Raw genomic sequence first — 17,769 nt, 5'->3', positions numbered from 1 at the left:
AATTTGCATTTCACCTACTAAATGCATCGATTGCTTACCTTTCCCTTCTTAGCTGGGCTTTTCTCTTTCGTTATCTCCAATTCTTGGATTTCTCCATCCTCCTTCCAGCTGTCAGTTGTATCAGAATCGGGTACTTCTGTTGTATCAGATTCGACAATCTCATCAGCCTGTGGGTTCTCAACAGACCAGAACTGTCCTGATTCTGTGGACTCAAGGTACTTTTCCTCTTTAGACTCAGTTTCAGTGGGACTGTCAGGTTTCTGCTCCTGTAGTTGTTTCTTTTTCTTCTTCTTCATTTTGCCAGTGGTTTTAGCCGGCTGGGTAGCAGGTGCCACAGAGGCCTTGACCAGATGGGCGCCCGACATGGATACAAGGGCTTCAGGAGAGGCATCCACAATGTCAATAACACGATGGGTGTCTGGGTGGACATCTTTCTCAGCTGTATCAATCCTAAATTGTTCAATTTCTTTGCCATGCGGATCAGTTTCTCTCCCCAAAGAAATGTCCTCCTCAGTTTTCTCCTCAAGATGTACATCGACTTGGTATGGTGCAGTGGTGTGGGTTGATCTTCGTTGATTGGTGTCAACTCCACTAGGACTCTTAGTAAAGGCAGCCATTTTGTTCAGCTCGTCACCACTTGCCACCCTTGTTACATCACTGTCTGATTGACTGTCTTGCTGCTTCTCAATCTTCTGCTCTTCCCCAGAGGCTGAGCTGTCAACATCAGCCGGTGTCGAATCTGCTCTATTGTGGATGGACGGTTTCTCCTCTCTCGCAGGTTCAACTTTTTCTGCCACTTTATGCATCTTCGACTTTTTGTTCTTCTTATTTTTCTTTCCCGACTTGGTCTCTTTAAGCTGGTCTGTTAGAGATGTTTCCTCCTTCTTTCCTTCTTCAATCTGGTCTAACACAACCTTCTCCCCTTTCTCTTCCCTTTTAGACTGTTCTGATAGAACTTTCTCTTTCTCTACTTCTAAAGCCTTTGTCACTTCCTCTGCAGCTACAGTTATTGTAGAATGGTCAGGCACAACGTTCTCTCTTTCTCCTTCTTCCTTCTTGTCAATTCCCTTACCCTCCCTCTCTTCTGGTGAAACCTCAGGACTCCCCACAGTCTTAAGATCCTCTTCGGATGTCACCAAACTCTCTTTCTTCCCCACTACCTGACGCAGTGCCACTAGCTCCTCTGCAGCTTGCTTCTCACTGACACCACGCCCTAACACCTTCCTCAGAATACTCTCTTTTGCCTTCAGTAAAAGGGCCTCTTTATCATTGGCTACTCGGGTGGTTTTCAGAGTGATTTCCACCTCTTTCCTATCCTTATGCTCCTGCTGTCCAGTCTGTTGAGAAACTGTCTCCACCCCATCTGTATCACTCTTTTCCACAATCTGCTCCACTTCCCACTTTTGCTCATCCTTAGAAACTCTATTGTGGACGGATGATCTCTCCTCTGTCGCTGGTTCAACCTTTTCTGCTCCGATGGGTATCTTTGACTTTTTGTCTAAGCTTTCGAGAACAGCCTTCGTTAGTGCCACTTCAGAATCTGCTTGATCATGGATGGATGGTATCTCTTCTGTCACAGGTTCAACCTTCTCTGATGCTTTAGATATCTTGGGTGTTTTGTTCTTCTCTACCTGTCTTTGAACCAAGAAGACCTTGTTCTCTGTACCCTCTCTCTCTACCTCAAGAGCATCTTCTATGGCTCCTGGTAGAACTGTAGAACCTTCCCTTACTTTGCCAATATCCTTTGGATCGTCGAACCTCTCAACAGTCTGTACCTTAGCACCTTTGAGTGCAGATTGAACATCTTGCACGGGTGACTCCTCTTTCTCCTGTAGGGTAACATAACCTCTAGTGGACTCAGCACCCCTATCCTTACAATTATGACCTTTACCCTCTGAATGTGCATTCTGGTCTTTGTTTTCCGTTTTCTGTATATCAGATTTTTCTGAGGGTCTTTGCTCAGTATCGACCTCCTTCCCTTTTCCTTTCTTCTTATTCTTCCTCTTCTTTTTGCTCTTACCTTCGGCCTCCTTAGAATTGGGTGATGCATGTCCAAGATCATCGCTCTCTCTGGCCTCAATCTTTGTATCTCGCTCAACCTCCATTTTACCTTGCTCCGCCACTCTCTCAGTACTGTCTTCTACCACGTGTGTCTTCCCTTCATCTCTCTGAACAAGGGTAGACATGTCTATGCTGCCCTCTTGGTCTCTACCTTCTCTGCCAATGGCCACTGTCAAATCCATCCGTGGTTCTTTCCCCATAGCAGACTGCCCCTGCAGCATGATTGAACTACTTCCACCAACTGATCTAGATGCATTTTTGTTATCCTGTTCTGGTGTTCTAACAGTAACATCTTGCGGCGTCTCCATCTCCTGAAGGGCCTGCTGAAGCCTTTTCTCTGCATTGACTGTAAACTGAGCCAACAAATTGATTGACTGGTTTGACTCAATTTCCAATGTCTTCCCGGCTATTGAGACCTGTTCCTCTTCCATCTCTTCTTCAATGTAAACAGAGCCATGGTGTTGCATAGTTCCTGACTGCGTGAATGTTCCAGCTTCTAGAGTCTTCGCAATGTCCTCTGCGATCATCAAAAGGTTGTACCTTTTTTCTGACTCTTCTGGATGTAGGGTTGGAGAAATCACTTCAGAGCTTTCGATAATTATTTTGGTTTGGCTGTCTGGACTGGATATTGATAATGTGACTGCAGGACTACTTGAAGAGGCAACGGGTGTTGAACTATCCTCATCGTCACATTCTACTTCCATGGAGCCCAGGTTGTCTTGGAGCTCTGCAGCCATTTCTCTGGATATAAGCCCATCTTTGACAGCGTTCTTCAGGCTTGAGACTCTCTGCCCAGTGGAAGGGTCAAGCAAGCCCCCTTTCAGAACCTGGTTGGTGGCAATGAGCCTGGCCATATGTTCTCCTACCAGCCCTTTCTTAGAGGCTTTAGGCAGAGGGAGCCTAGCTCCATTGGAAATATCAATAATCCCTCCAGTGTCTGCCTGGCTTTGCAACATTCTGAGTGCTGGGACCGGATCAACTTGTTGAGATACAATTGCTTTAGCTAGGTTCAGGATTTCACCTGTTTGCTTATCCTGGATTCCCTTGAAAGGCTTCACTTCTAAGAAGCGCTTTCCACTCTTAATGTCAATCTTGCCTTGCTTTACAAGGTCTGAGTAAGGCACAATTTGGGCACTTTGTGGATCCAAAACACCTTCTGTTACACCTGGAGAAACCATTGCTTTCTTGGCAATGCTCTCATTGAGCAGACCATCAGAGACAGCCTCTGTCAATGTAAGTCTACACCTTAAATCAGGGTCCAAAATGGAACCTGTGGATGCCTGGAGGAGGGCAGCATCTGGGTTTGAAGAGAGGCCTACCTCCCCCTGACATGCCCTCTCTAACTCCCACAGTTTTGGGGATATGGCACAGTCTACCAGACCTCGCTGCAAAGCATCAGTAACTGACAGTCTAACTCCAGAGTTGTGGTGCACGATGCCACCCTCCGCCACTTGCTGGGACAAGGCTTGATAGACTTCCTCCTGCCCAAGCAAACCTCTTTCAAGGGCCTGCTTTAGGGGAACAGGTGACTTAGTTTTGGGATCTACAACCCCATTAATTTGCAGCTGCAATGTTGCTTTGGTGAGAGATGCATCTGGGTCTGAGCCTTTTCCACGGTATGACTTCTCCAACGCAAATAGCTTCTCTCTTTGGTCTTCCTCTATCAGCCCAAGGTTGGCTGCCAGGGTAACAGATACTTTTTTGTCTCTTCGCAGGTCAACCACTCCCCCTGAGACCACCTGGGCCTCCAGGAGCCGAGCAGCTGTGTTGGAGTCTATCAGGCCTGCCCGAGCAGCATCCTTCAGGGTACAAATTTTCCCCTTCTCTACATCCACTACCCCTGCCAGGGTCTTCTCTGATTTCAGCACACTCCACATCAGGTCTTCATCAAGCAGACCCTCCTGCATCACATCCTCCATGCTCAGGGATTCGCACACATTGACATCCAGGAAACCTCCAAAAAGTCCTGCCTTGGCCATCAGCTTGACTGCAGTGTGTCCAGGGAGGACCCCCTGAGCCACGGCTTCGTCCGGGAGAAGCCGCCGCCCTCCTTCAGTCAGTAGACCCCCTTGCTGAAGCTCCGAGGCCAACCTTTCCAGCTCAACATCCTCCTCACTCTTCACCGCTGCTGCCTCTAATCTCATAACATGGGGTTGGGTCTTCTCTGTGACCCTCTGAGTATCCTTCATAGCATACTTAACTCCAACACTCACAGGCACACCCTCCTTTTCATTTGTCTCTGATGGGGAGATATCAGGTTCTTTGAAATATTGGTTTGGCATCAAAGTCTCTGGCTTTACCGGTGTCGAGTACATTTCTAAGGCTTCTACAAGTGTACTGTCAACGTCTTCCACGAGGGAGTCCTCCTCCTTCGCCTTTCTGTGACCACTCTCTCTTGCGCCCTCTGATTCCATCTCTACCAGCCCATCTTCATACGAGTCTGTAATTAATTGCTTTTCTGGTAGTCCACCTGAGGGCGGGGCACTTTCAAAACTAACCATTTCATCCTTTTCACCTTTTACTTCTCCATGTACACCTCCATCTACCTCCTCACTTATTCTCATAGTTGAGTCAAGGTCTACCTGTCCCATCTCCTTTAATCCAGTTTGGTTAGCCTGCAATGTGTCAGGTGTACCATCCCATCCTTGATTATCAGCTTCTTCTACCATCTTTCTGGAATAAATATATTTTTCAGGCAAGCTGAATATTGCACTCTTTTCTTGGACCTTTCCAATTTCCCTTGTCTGCAGAGTATCCGGCAAACTTACATCTGGCACCACTTCCATACACTCCTGTCTTTCTGTAGTCAAACTCAACCCTTCCTCAACCACTCCAGGTATAGGATCCACATTGATCAGACCAGCAGCAGCCTTGACAAGTTCCACCAGCTCAGGCTCGAGCAACACTAAGCGCTGGCCAGAATGGGCATCCACATAGCTGTGGGTCATTAAATGGAAAAGCAGGCGGTGATGTGCCTGCTCCTCAGGGGCCATTTTCTCCAGGAATGAGGGGTCACAGTTGAGCCCTGGGGAAGAGGCAGGGGACGAGGAGGGAGGATGGGATGTGCCAGTGGAGCCCCACATTAGGCGATTCAGTTTTGGGGAACCTGACTGGTTCATATTGTGCAGCACATCTGGGATCTGAATCTCCTTCAGAATCTCAGCCACTTTGGGTTCAAGGACCTCCTTAGCCTGATTCAGGGACACCACCTTGGGGGTTTCCGGAAGGTAGAGGGCACCTATCGCATGGCGTTGTCTCAGGATGTTCCAAGCTAGTTCTCCCGAGATGACCCCTTGTTGTAGAGCCTCTGCAATGGGCAGCAGCTCCCCTGACTCAGGCCAGAGCATCCCTATAAAAGCCCAGAGGGACTCGAGCACCAGCAGGGCCAGATGAGGTGAGAGTAGGTCCCTCTGGATTGCTTCCTCCACCCCTAGGCGATCCCCAGTTACAGGGTCTAGTATCCCACCACTCTGCAGCTGGCGGGTCAGCATGGCACAGGCCAGGTCCTGGTCCATCAGATTGTGACGCACAGCCTCGTTCACAGTCAGAAGATGCCCAGAACGGGGGTCAGAGATGCCACCAGCAAACAGCTGGGCCTCCAGTAATCTCACTGTTACTTGCCTGTCAATCAGTCCCTCTTGGACAGCACGGAAGATCCCGACCTTCCTGCCAGATCGGAGACAGACTGTGCCTCCTGGCTGCTGTTTCACTGGCAGCAGATACAAGCCGGTGTCATCGCTGAGGATGCAGCGCTGCCGCAGTTCGTCCAGATTCAGTTTATCAGCTGTGTTGGGGTCAATAAGCTCCCGCCGATTGACCCGTGACCCGAGCTTGGTGTAGACCCTTGGGGTCAGCAGGCCCATCTCTCCGGCACTATTCAAGGTTAGTCTACCTTCTCCTAACTCCCTCAGGCCTCCTGTGTTAATCTGCAGCTCCAGGATACGCAGCCCCACCTCCTCTTTGATAAGGCCTGCCTCCATGGCTGCAGCCACTGGGAGGAGCTGGCCCTCCAGTTGTTCTGTCTGGTCGACAAGATGCAAGGCACTCTCCAGCTCTGATAGGGATTGGCTGATGTGAGTATCAATCATGCCACAGTTGAGGCCCTCTTCCAGTGATAGGCTCACAGGGGAGTCAAGCTGAAACAACCCACCCATGGTGAGCTGGGCCTCCAATAAGACATGGCAGGTGTCCAGGTCTATGAGGCCACGCTGTGCAGCTTGGAAGACTGGGACGGTTTCCATGGTGCCCAGGTCAATAACTCCGCCAATGGCAGATTGGCTCTGAAGATAAAGAAACAAATAATAGTGAATATTTGAACTTCCTTCTACCTACATACTTTGTTTAACAGTTTGAGTACTTTGTTGAGGAACCCATAGCCCATAAGTATCCAGCAAAAAAAATAACCCTTCACCCAAGAGCCATAATAATTACTTCGACATAATTATGGTGACAAAAGCATATTTCAATAGATATAATATGATTTGATATAGCATTCATCTTTTTTTATTGTTATTTGTATATTCCCACATTATTTCTCTTTCGTCATGGCACAAGAACACTTACCTTTGTTCTACAAAGCACTAAGCATGCTACATAGCGAACAGAAATGCAGAAAACCAATATGCTACGCAACCTCCAAAAGGGAGGATGAAAGAAAAGAAGAACTGGCTAGAGAAGGCAGGTCAGATCGGAAGCAGCGGTAAGAGAGAACGCCAGCACTACTTACCGAACGCGGCTGTCTGTCCCGTGATTAACAGGCCGAGGGCTCGGCAGATTGAGGAGCGACAGGTGAGAAGCTTGGTATTAGGATTCTGCATGCCACACTCCATCTACCCGAGGCGCTGCCTAGATGGCCCTGACTCGCCTGACTGACTCACCATTTCAATAGACTCCATAGGCTAAGGACCATTCACTAGCTATGGCTGAGAGGCATTAGTTACTTCTGACTACGGTTCATTGGCTCGTTCCAAATGTCCCCGCTCAAATCTAACCTAAATTGACTCCACAATGGACTTATCTCACTGATTCTGTGCTCACTGGCTAAGTAACAGATGACATAGACTAGCTCAACTTAAACATAGATCATAGGATTCTGCATCATACTACAGTCCCTTAACTACAGTCCCTCTTATCCTTTGCTGAGAGCTGGATGTCCTTGATTCTCTTCTGGCAGCTGTTAGTGATTTTGAAGCAAAATGCTGATTATTTCACACATTAATGCATTAGACGGCACAAACATATACACACACACACACACACACTGTGATCTGGAAACATCATGCTCAAACGGTGACGTGGGGGTTTGCGTAGCTGGCCTCTGGCGCTCACACTAAGCCGACACTGGCAGTTAGACACTCTTCTCTGGCAAGTGACTTGATGCAACGTGTGTACATTTTTCTTGAGAGTATAGAACCACCCAGAAAACCACAACCATTCATAGAAAACACACTCGTGGGTGGGGATGTACGCCCACACACCAACACTCTCACTCTCATACAACATCTCCCTGATACTCTCGGTACATCCCCGGTACTGGCTCACACACGCATAACATCACATTTGGACTCATGTATATTGGGGGGGGGGGGGGGGGGGGCATGACAGTGTGGTTGGATTTCGACTACGTGAACGAGTATGTGCACGTGTTTATGGAGAGGATGTATCCGCTTCTGTAGGTTTATGGCTGAAACATTAAAAAAAGGCAGTCTACCTAACGTGTGGGGACAGTAAATAACCATTGTAATTTAGTGTAACACCCACTGACTTCTAATGACCGCTCCGAAGTGATGTGGCGCATACGGAGGGGTGACTGCGAATGTGCTCTAACATGGGGTGACTATCTTGTGACTATGAAGGCAGACTGAGGTCGCACCTCCTATCAAAAAGCTACTATAGCTAAATGGTAGCATGACTTCTTCGGCTCACCGACTACTACGCCAATTGGGGGCCATAGATTAGTCTTTAAGCGGATGTGTTTGATGACGATGATGATGATGATGGGTGACACGGCTGCAAGCTGGTGCAAGTGAGGGGGGCGCACCATGCAATTACACACGAAATGGCTGTTAAACCAAACCGAGTCTATGAGGTAACAACATTCAGCATGGCGGATGATGGGTGTCAAAGAATGCACACGTGGTGACGGGCAACACAGCATGCGACACACTCTCACTCACACGCGCTCGGCTCGTGAGCATATTCCATTTCAGAACCTCAAAATCCACAACAGGCAGACAGACATTGTCAGTGAGCAACACACTTGAACAGCAATGTCGTAAGCTCGCATTGGCAACTCGTTAGTGAGTTTACGGCTTGAGCCGCAACCGCCCTTCTCCTCCCTCTTCCCTTTTGCTTTCCCAGTCACCCTACCTCCTGCCCTCCCTCCATCCACTCTACCTTTCTCTGCTCCTCTTTGGCCTGCTGTTGTACCAGCTGTTGCAGTTGGGCGGTGGAACTGTCACACAGCTGGCTGTAGGTGGCAGTCAGCTCGTCCAGCTGGCAGGTCACCTGGGCACGTTCCTCTGGGGACAACCTAGAGGACAAACGTTTCTGTCAGTTTGAACTTGTATGTGTGTGTGTGTGTGTGTGTGTGTATGTGTGTGTGTGGTGTGTGGATATAGGTGAGATGTTACTGAGTGCCCTATACAGTATGTGTGTTTATACAGTGGTATTAATGTGTGTAAGAGTGATCTGAACTTACTTGCTGGCCTGTTTAGACATCAGGAAGACTTGGGTGTTCCTGATAACCTTAGCCACCTCCTCCTTCTTAGCCGCTAACTGCTCACTCATGGCCTATGAACACAACACAAATGAACATTTGAAAAAAGTTAAATTTATTTTATCGGCTCAGAGAGTATGATATAAGAAAGAACAGTGGATGCATATAATATTCAATTCCATAATATACTAGATGCATTTCATATTTCTGTACCTCCTGCGCTGCGATGGATGACTCGGCGGAGGGGTCCCCTGCTCGGCCCTGGAGGCCCTTGACCCAGCCCAGCAGCTCTGACACCTGGCCTACCCTCTGCTGCCTCTCCTCCTCCACCTCTTTCTGCAGGGGGGGTGGATGCGGAGATTATGTCACTATGATAGAAACTGATTGGCGGTACAGACAATAAATCTGACAGACACAGAGGAAGGTTGAAAAAAACCAGAAGAGAGAATGAAAAACGGAAAAAGAGCGAGACATACAGTACCTCTTCCTCCTCTAGTCTTCTCAGTGCATCGCTGATGTACTTGACGTGCTGCGTCGTCAAGGTAACCAGGGCTGTGTAACGCGTGCGCAAGTCCATGAACTGGAATGGCAAAGAAATCCCTTTGCTTTTGGCTTCGCACGATGACATTGGCACATATTTCTAGAAATACATTCGCCACATTGTGACGCTCCTCTCCATCTCTCCTTACCTCCTGCGTGATGGCGTCTGATGAAGAGTGCATCCTCCTCCTCTTCCCGGTCGACTTCTGTGTCGACTCCACAAACGCTCTGAATGTCATCAGCTGCAGCTCGTAGTCCTGAAGGACACAGATACGGACACGTGTAACTTATTTACAGCAAGCAGAAAATGACTATTTTGTATGTTGTACTGTTATGGGACATTTAGTGTGGAAATTGGCTATCCAGTAGCCTACCTCAATTTAAAATATATGACACATAGCAAGAATAATCATATTTTGAGACATCAAATCACATTTTATTTGTCACAACAAATAAACCATAGGTGTAGACTAACAGTGAAATGCTTACTTAGGGGTCATTTTCCAATCATCCAAAAAACGTATCTCTACATTACAATGACAAAGTGATGTTGTACTCTACCTTGACAGAGGTGCAGTACTGTTTTGAGTGTGTTTGGCACTCATCCAGTTTGGTCTGGTTCTTTTCGATGTCGGCTACTAATGCCTGAGGAGAGAATCAGGTCAAAGAGAATAGATGTTATTTACAGATGTCACTCAACCACAGTCAGATCTTCCATTAGTTTCAATCACCTTCCTCATTAGCCTATTTTAAACAAAGCTATTGCTCATCTCTTTTTCCCCCCCAATGAACCTCTCTCTAAGGCTGGGTCAATATCTATCTACTGTGTGTCGTTCGTTTCTACCCGTCTCGTTGCGCCTCTTTCTACCCGTCTCGTTGCGCCTCTTTCTACCCGTCTCTTTCTACCCGACTCTTTCTACCCGACTCTTTCTACCCGACTCTTTCTACCCGACTCTTTCTACCCGACTCTTTCTACCCGACTCTTTCTACCCGACTCGTTCGGTCTCCATCCATCCCTCTCACCGTTTGTTGTGCTAGTTGTTCAGACAGGACTTTGCTGTCAGTCTTTCCAGGCTGGGTGTTCTCCTGTCTCTCAGTGGTCTCCTCTATCCAGTGGATCAGAGCAGAGTGACCATCTCTGTACTGCTGCAGGACCGAGCCCAGGGCTTCTAGCTCCCCTCGCCTGGAAAAACACACCAACACATCACATACCATTCAATAAAGTACCCAATCAGTGATATGGGTCTATGCTCTTCTCTATTTCACATTTAAACAGAATGGTGGTTTTCAAAAACTGTCCCCATCTCAAGGAAATACTGTATTCATTTAAGCATAAACCTACAGCACAAATACTGAGTAAGGATTAAGCTTCACATAAGACTTTTATTAAAAATTATCTGACAAACTGACTGCATCCAGCCAGCCATCCGTCCCCCACTCACCGTGTGTCCATCTGTCTCTTGACTCCGGCCCACCTCTCGGTGAGCTGGGTGGCTCTCTCCTGGTAGCGCTCCAGCTCCGGGCTGCGGTCTGGGTGGAGCCTGTTCAGCTGAGTCCCCGCCTCTCGGGCCTTCTGTACCGCCGACTGCAGGGAGCTAAACACCCCTTCCTGGTCCTCAAGCTCCGACTGCCACGTCTGGAGTGAAGGGGAGACGCAGAGAATCAGCACACAGACACACTCTTATCATTAACAGACAAATCGTAATATTGGTCCATGCATCGTCTTTGTGGGCATTAATAACTTTGTCATGCGTTTGTACTACCCAGTATCTGAATTAGTGGGATTTGTAGATAGTTTGGTCTTTCATTGTATTTGCCAGTCTCTTACCCCCAGTTGTTCCCGTAGAGCCTGGATGGCGTTGGTGCCTGCAGGGACGATGTCCTCCTCACTCAGCCTGCTCTCGTACCTCTTCACCTGGCTCTCTGCGGCCTGCAAGCTGTACATCAGCACATCTACTGTCTTCAGCCTGAGAGAAAAAGGGGAAGCGCGTGATACTTAGTCAAGTATATTGGTTAAGAGAGAGTATCTTGACTGTGTGTGCGCGCACACGCGTGCCGCCAACCCACTTGTGCAGGTAGACGGAGGAGAGGTTGTGTAGTCTGTCGATCTTCTCCACAGCCAGGTTGAGTTCAGAGCGCAGCACGGGGACACTGGAGGAGGTGGGCTTCTCCTCAAAGAAAGTCACACAGCGACGCGACACCTCACCAAGACTGGTCCGCAGGCCCTCCAGGTCCGACTGCAGCTTCTGACACCGGGAATAAGGGTTAGTCTTGATTTGCATATTCATTATACAGCATTAAGTTGAAACAAGAAAATAAATGAAAGCAACTGAATAAAGTTAGTGCTGGTCTCCTTTTCGTTGGCAGATGAAAAAGAGGGTTAGGACTCTGGTGACCAGCAGATGGGGCTGTGGCACAATTCTGACCTCCTGCTCTGCAATTTGAACAGTGTTGTCGACGCTGTCACCCGATCGGTTGCTAGGGGGAGGAGTCTGAATGCCGCGCATCAGCCTTTGCTCCGCCTCCTCCAAACGCAGTTTAATATTCTGGAGCTCTGACAGGTAGGACCGAGAGACAGACTCATCCTTCTCCACTGGAGAGAGCGAGAGGGACAGAAATAGAGAGAGAAAGAGAGAGCGAGGAGGTGGTGGAAAGAGGGGGAGAGTAGATGAAAGATGAAAAGAAAAAGAGAGAGAGGAAGGGGTAGAGAAAGGGGGAGAGTAAATGGAGACAGGCGGGAGTGGGGAGATAAGACAAGAGAGATAATTGAATTTCAATCCCACTTAATTGGGTCAATGCACCATCAGAAAACCCTTTCATTAGAATCCCCAATGTTGCCCTCAAGCCCCAAATGTGGATGAAGCTAAGACTGGGTGAAGTGAGGGGATGCACTCTGTCAATCTTCCTGTACCCATGCAAAACAGACACACATTTGTCTTTTGAGTGAACTATTTACAGTTGAAGTCGAAAGTTTACATACACCTTAAACAAATACATTTAAAACTCAGTTTCACACATTTAATCCTAGTAAAAATTCCTTGTCTTAGGTCAGTTAGGATCACCACTGTATTTGAAGAATGTGAAATGTCAGAATAATAGTAAAGAATGATTTATTTCAGCTTTTATTTCTTTCATCCCATTCCTAGTGGGTCAGAAGTTTACATACACTCAATTAGTATTTGGTAGCATTGCCTTTAAATTGTTTAACTTGGGTCAAACGTTTCGGGTAGCCTTCCACAAGCTTCCCACAATAAGCTTCCCACAACTCCTCCTGACAGAGCTGGTGTAACTGAGTCAGGTTTGTAGGCCTCCTTACTCACACACGCTTTTTCAGTTCTGCCCACAAATGTTCTATAGGATTGAGGTCAGGCCTTTGTGATGGCCACTCAAATACCTTGACTTTGTTGTCCTTAAGCCATTTTGCCACAACTTTAGAAGTATACTTGGGGTCATTGTCCATTTGGAAGACCCATTTGCGACCAAGTTTTAACTTCCTGACTGATGTTTTGAGATATTGCGTCAATATATCCACATAATTTTCCTTTCTCATGATGCCATCTATTTTGTGAAGTGCACCAGTCCCTCCTGCAGCAAAGCACCCCCACAACATGATGCTGCCACACCTGTGCTTCACGGTTGGGATGGTGTTCTTCATCTTGCAAGCCTCCCCCTTTTTCTCAAAACATAACGATGGTCATTATGGCCAAACAGTTCTATTTTTGTTTCCCTCTGTGTAGAGGACATTTCTCCAAAAAGTACAATCTTTGTCCCCATGTGCAGTTGCAAACGGTATTCTGGCTTTTTTTATGGCGGCTTCCTTGCTGAGCGGCCTTTCAGGTTATGTCGATATAGGACTTGTTTTACTGTGGATATAGATACTTTTGTACCCGTTTCCTTCAGCATCTTCACAAGGTCCTTTGCTGTTGTTCTGGGATTGATTTGTGTGTACAGATTATTATTGTTTGTACAGATGAACGTGGTACCTTCAGGCATTTGGAAATTGTTCCCAAGGATGAACCAGGTCTTGGCTGATTACTTTAGATTTTCCTATGATGTCAAGCAAAGAGGCACTGAGTTTGAAGGTAGGCCTTGAAATACATCCACAGGTACACCTCCAATTGACTCAAATGATGTCAATTAGCCTATCAGAAGCTTCTAAAGCCATGACACCATTTTCTGGAATTTTCCAAGCAGTTTAAAGGCACAGTCAACTTAGTGTATGTAAACTTCTGACCCACTGGAATTGTGATGCAGTGAATTCTAAGTGAAATAATCTGCCTGTAAACAATTGTTGGAAAAATTACTTGTGTCATGCCAAAACTATAGTTTGTTAACAAGAAATTTGTGGAGTGGTTGAAAAACGAGTTTTAATGACTCCAACATAAGTGTATGTAAACTTCCGACTTCAACTGTATGTGTTCTATAAATAATTTGTATGAATCTAAATACTACCAAGCAAGTAAAGGTAAGTAAGTATGTGAGCAAAGTAAGCCAATCTCTACACTCCCTCCCAATTCTCCACCCTTTCCCCTGAAATGTGCACTACCCCTCGTGCACTTAAAACCAAAGGATTTGTGTATGCAATGCCTCCAATACCAATCCTCTGCTTTTAAATCCAAGTAAGGGAGTGAACAAGTGCACACATCAGGGAAAAGGCTGGGGAATTGGGACTGAGACACCGTATCTGTCCATCTACCTGTCTCCATGTTGACCAGCAGGTCCTGGCAGTGTTCCTGGGCGGTGTGGGCGTCTCTCTCCAGCTCGCGTCTCTCGGTCGTGGTGAAGAGGGCGCTCTCTTTGCTGTCAGAGAGGAAGTCAGCCAGGTGGGCCTCCAAGTGGTCCAGAGCCTGGTCCCTCGCCACAGGGGTCTGGGAACGTACCTGAGGGGTTAGGGCGAGAGAGGTGTACGTCAGATACATTTAAGAGTAGTGGTTGATTTTATATGCCAGTCAAAAAAGCATGTATACACACAGTATATACATTTCAGAAAACGTGACAGGGATAGCACAATAAAGTCAGATACTTATTTCTATTGCGGTCCCTAAAGTGCTGCCGATATGTGTATTAATTAACATGCATTAAGCCGTTATTCATAGGTAATAAGGCATGAAGTCGATATGAACACATTAGCAGATGGAGGAGAAAGAGGAAGATGTATGACAGAGGGACATTACACCATAAAGTAAGTAAGTAATATGAGATAAAAGCTATCAGCCTGAGAGGGAGAGAGCAGGAAATGAGTCAATTGAAATAAATTCATTAGGCCCTAATCTATGGATTTCCCATGATGGGAAAACAGATGTGCATCTGTTGGTCACAGATACCTTAAAATAAAATGGGCCTCACAATGGGCCTCAGGATCTCATCACGGTATCAAATGCAATTGTGTTCGTTGTCCGTAGCTTATGCCTGCCCATACCATAACCCCACCACCACGGGGCACTTTATTCACAACGTTGACATAAGCAAATGGCTTGCCCACACAACTCCATAAAACGTGGTCTGCGGTTGTAAGGCTTATGGTAGAGAAATGAACATTACATTCTCTGGCAACAGCTCTGGTGGACATTCCTGCAGTCAGCATGCCAATTGCATGCTCCCTCAAAACTTGAGAGATCTGTGGCATTTTGTTGTGTGACAAAACTGCACATTTTAGAGTGGCCTTTTATTGTCCCCAGCACAAGGTCCACCTGTGTAATGAACATGCTGTTTAATCAGCTACTAGATATGCCACACCTGTCGGGTGGATGGATTATCTGGGCAAAGGAGAATTTCTTACTAACAGGGATGTAAACAAATTTGTGAACAAAATTTTAGCAAAATAAACTTTTTGTGCGTATGGAAAATGTCTGGGATCTTTTATTTCAGCTCAGGAAACATGGGACCAACACTTTACATGTTGCGTTTATATTTTGTTCAGTGTATAAGAAATAGAACAGTTATGTGGGATAAATGTAGTTGAAGACAGACAGATGAGAGATCGAGAGCAATACGATATGTCCGTCATAGATGTACTGCGACATGGACAGAGAGAGCGCGGGAGAGAGCGCAGGAGAGAGAAATATGCTTGGAAGAAACTATAAGAAATAGACCAGTTATGTGAGATATATGTGGTTGAAGACTTGGATGTTGACACGTAGAGTTAAAACAGTATGTCTAACCGTGTCTAGGCTCCAGGAGGAGACGGTCCTGATGTCTTTCTGCAGGTAGTGCCAGGAGACCACACTCTTCATGCTGACGTGTAGATTGTGCCATAGAGACATCACGTTCTGGTACAGCTGCTCCATCCTACAACACATGGAATTACATTTCAATATACAGCAGGGTTAGGTATGTGTGTGTGTGTGTGTGCATCCGCCTGTGTGTAAGTATGTGTGTTGATCTGCTCATGTGTGTGCCTGCGTGCATGTGTGTATGTCTATGTGTGTGAACTGTGTGTGTGTACCTGCTGGCGGTGTCCATGGCCTCCTGGTTGGGCGGTGGCACGGTGAAGCAGACTGACGGCACCATAGCCTCGTTTCCACTGGGGCTGATCACCTTCCATTTAGTCCTCTGAGAGTTGTCCGCCAACACACACTCCTCACCTCGGCTGATGGTGATCTACAGGAGGGGGGGGGGGGGGGGGGGAGAGAGATACAGATATACAGAGAAGGGGAGGTGGAGGGAAAACAAATGGAAACGTAAAGGTTTGCGGCAACAAACAAATAATACAAGCCAAAATGCAAGCGTTCATGAGTTTAATGTGGTTTGCAAAAGCCCTAACAACTGAAAGAGAAACTATAATCTACCACAAGAACCGTGCCATATTGAATCGAGCAGCCATTTACAAACCATGGGACTAAAACAGTATCCTTTGGACTGAAAATGGCTAGACCTGCCCACACTCATTACAATATTAGTCGACATCTGGCCAACAAATACAGAGAGCTCGGGTAGTAGCAGTTTCAAATTGGCATAGTACGGATGTGCTTTCCGAAGTTCTTCATTATTGATTTTATTTAAAAAAACAAATAATTGTCTAGCTCAGCAAAGCGAGGTCTGTGCATCTAAAACAACTGCCCCCAGCCCCACCCCCCTCTCACCCCATCCCCTGCACACACACACACAGAAATACTGCAAAGTAAATGTACAGAAAAGCTTACGACTGCGGCTAAACTAGTCTCGCTGACTGAGTAACCCGGGGATACTGTTTTCAGTCGTGTGGTTACGTCACGCTTTTACCAACTGATCTGGGACTTCAGCTAATAATGGGCGTGAATCCAACCGATATAAAGAAAAACTGATCCTAAATCACTTTATAAGAGCGTAGAGTAACCAGGGAGTATTCAGTGTGCCGTGTAAAAGCTGAGCGCTGAGGTGAGAGAAGGTGAACATTGGCAGTAATACCTGAACGTTAGCCTTGACAGCCCAGCGGACACACGAGAAGAAGGGAGAGAGGAAGAGACGGAGGAGTGAAAGATGGAGGGTAGGAAGGGGAAACGGTAGGATGGAGAAGACATAAAAGAGGGGAGAGAAAGATTATTTTGCGATCGTGTCATGAAGACCTTGTCAGGGTCATGTGTGTTTACTTTAAAGTGGCCCATAGTTGGTGTCAATGGAAAAGTGTGTGTGTGTGTGTGTGTGTTCCTAGTAGTCGCGGATGAAGGAAAGGAGAAGAGGAAGCCACTCATGACTATTGAGATGCACCCCTACAGTAATCACTGCATCTCCTGTCCCTATGCAATACCACAGGAGTAGTAATGCGGATTCTGATTTTTGCCTGAGTCTGCACAAGTGGGAGAAATTCATAATTCCTAGCGTTTAGCTTCTCTGCTAGCATCACGCAGCACTTTGGGCCTGGTTGTAGACAGGCTTCGCATGTTAATGTGAGTGCGAGGTGAGTGGGGTGTCTGTGGCCAAAAGGTATTCTCGTCTCATGAATCATTACTTGACTTTGGAGTGGCTACCGTGGGCTCTTTAACAAGTGTTGGCTTTCCAGTATGATAGAATGGCATAATCCAATATTGCTGTGTTCTTAGCTGAAAAATAAATCGATGAAAAAGTTGAGCCATTAAAAAAAAAAGGCCATTTGAATGTCCCTATGAGTAGGATATGACGGTCAAAAGCATGATCACGAATACTAAGGAGAACTGAGCCCACTCTGCCAAAATCTGACTACTTATCTGTTCTCAAGCAACATAATAATGTCAAGTGATGTCTTTGCAGCCTGGTAGTGCCACTAGACAACATTTCAAGAGCTCTAATGCAGCACTCTTGCAATCAACACCGTACATCTAAAACCCTATGTGGGGGACACAGTTTACATTCACAGTTGAATAATAGATGCTATTGAAGCAACTAAACATGTTTTTTAGCTGACAAGTTGACTGGGTCTATAGACCAACAACGGCATGGTGAAAGCAGCCAATGATGAAAGCTGATTGCTTGAAGATGCACCATATTGGATTGCT

General features: G+C 46.7%; 1 protein-coding gene across 19 annotated transcripts in view; it reads right to left on the bottom strand.

Moving 5' to 3' along the window:
• Positions 1–17,769, bottom strand: part of LOC139554568 (microtubule-actin cross-linking factor 1-like) — a 253,793-nt gene that overhangs the window by 87,520 nt on the left and 148,504 nt on the right. For 18 of the 19 annotated variants that reach the window (XM_071367478.1, XM_071367481.1, XM_071367484.1 and 15 more), the window contains 15 exons: positions 15,765–15,919; positions 15,481–15,607; positions 14,016–14,199; positions 11,746–11,912; positions 11,387–11,565; positions 11,148–11,286; positions 10,762–10,955; positions 10,343–10,502; positions 9,881–9,964; positions 9,469–9,576; positions 9,261–9,359; positions 8,993–9,115; positions 8,762–8,853; positions 8,458–8,593; positions 39–6,341 (listed from right to left, as the gene is read on the bottom strand). In XM_071367478.1, the coding sequence (XP_071223579.1) occupies positions 39–6,341; positions 8,458–8,593; positions 8,762–8,853; positions 8,993–9,115; positions 9,261–9,359; positions 9,469–9,576; positions 9,881–9,964; positions 10,343–10,502; positions 10,762–10,955; positions 11,148–11,286; positions 11,387–11,565; positions 11,746–11,912; positions 14,016–14,199; positions 15,481–15,607; positions 15,765–15,919 (8,250 nt within the window). The remainder of the gene's footprint in view (positions 1–38; positions 6,342–8,457; positions 8,594–8,761; positions 8,854–8,992; positions 9,116–9,260; positions 9,360–9,468; positions 9,577–9,880; positions 9,965–10,342; positions 10,503–10,761; positions 10,956–11,147; positions 11,287–11,386; positions 11,566–11,745; positions 11,913–14,015; positions 14,200–15,480; positions 15,608–15,764; positions 15,920–17,769) is intronic. The other variant, XM_071367480.1, reaches the window with a different exon arrangement.

This window comes from Salvelinus alpinus, chromosome 26, assembly GCF_045679555.1.
Source record: "Salvelinus alpinus chromosome 26, SLU_Salpinus.1, whole genome shotgun sequence".
Lineage (NCBI taxonomy): Eukaryota > Metazoa > Chordata > Actinopteri > Salmoniformes > Salmonidae > Salvelinus > Salvelinus alpinus.
Note: the sequence above shows the minus strand (reverse complement) of the source record. Positions and strands in the feature narration are given on the sequence as shown.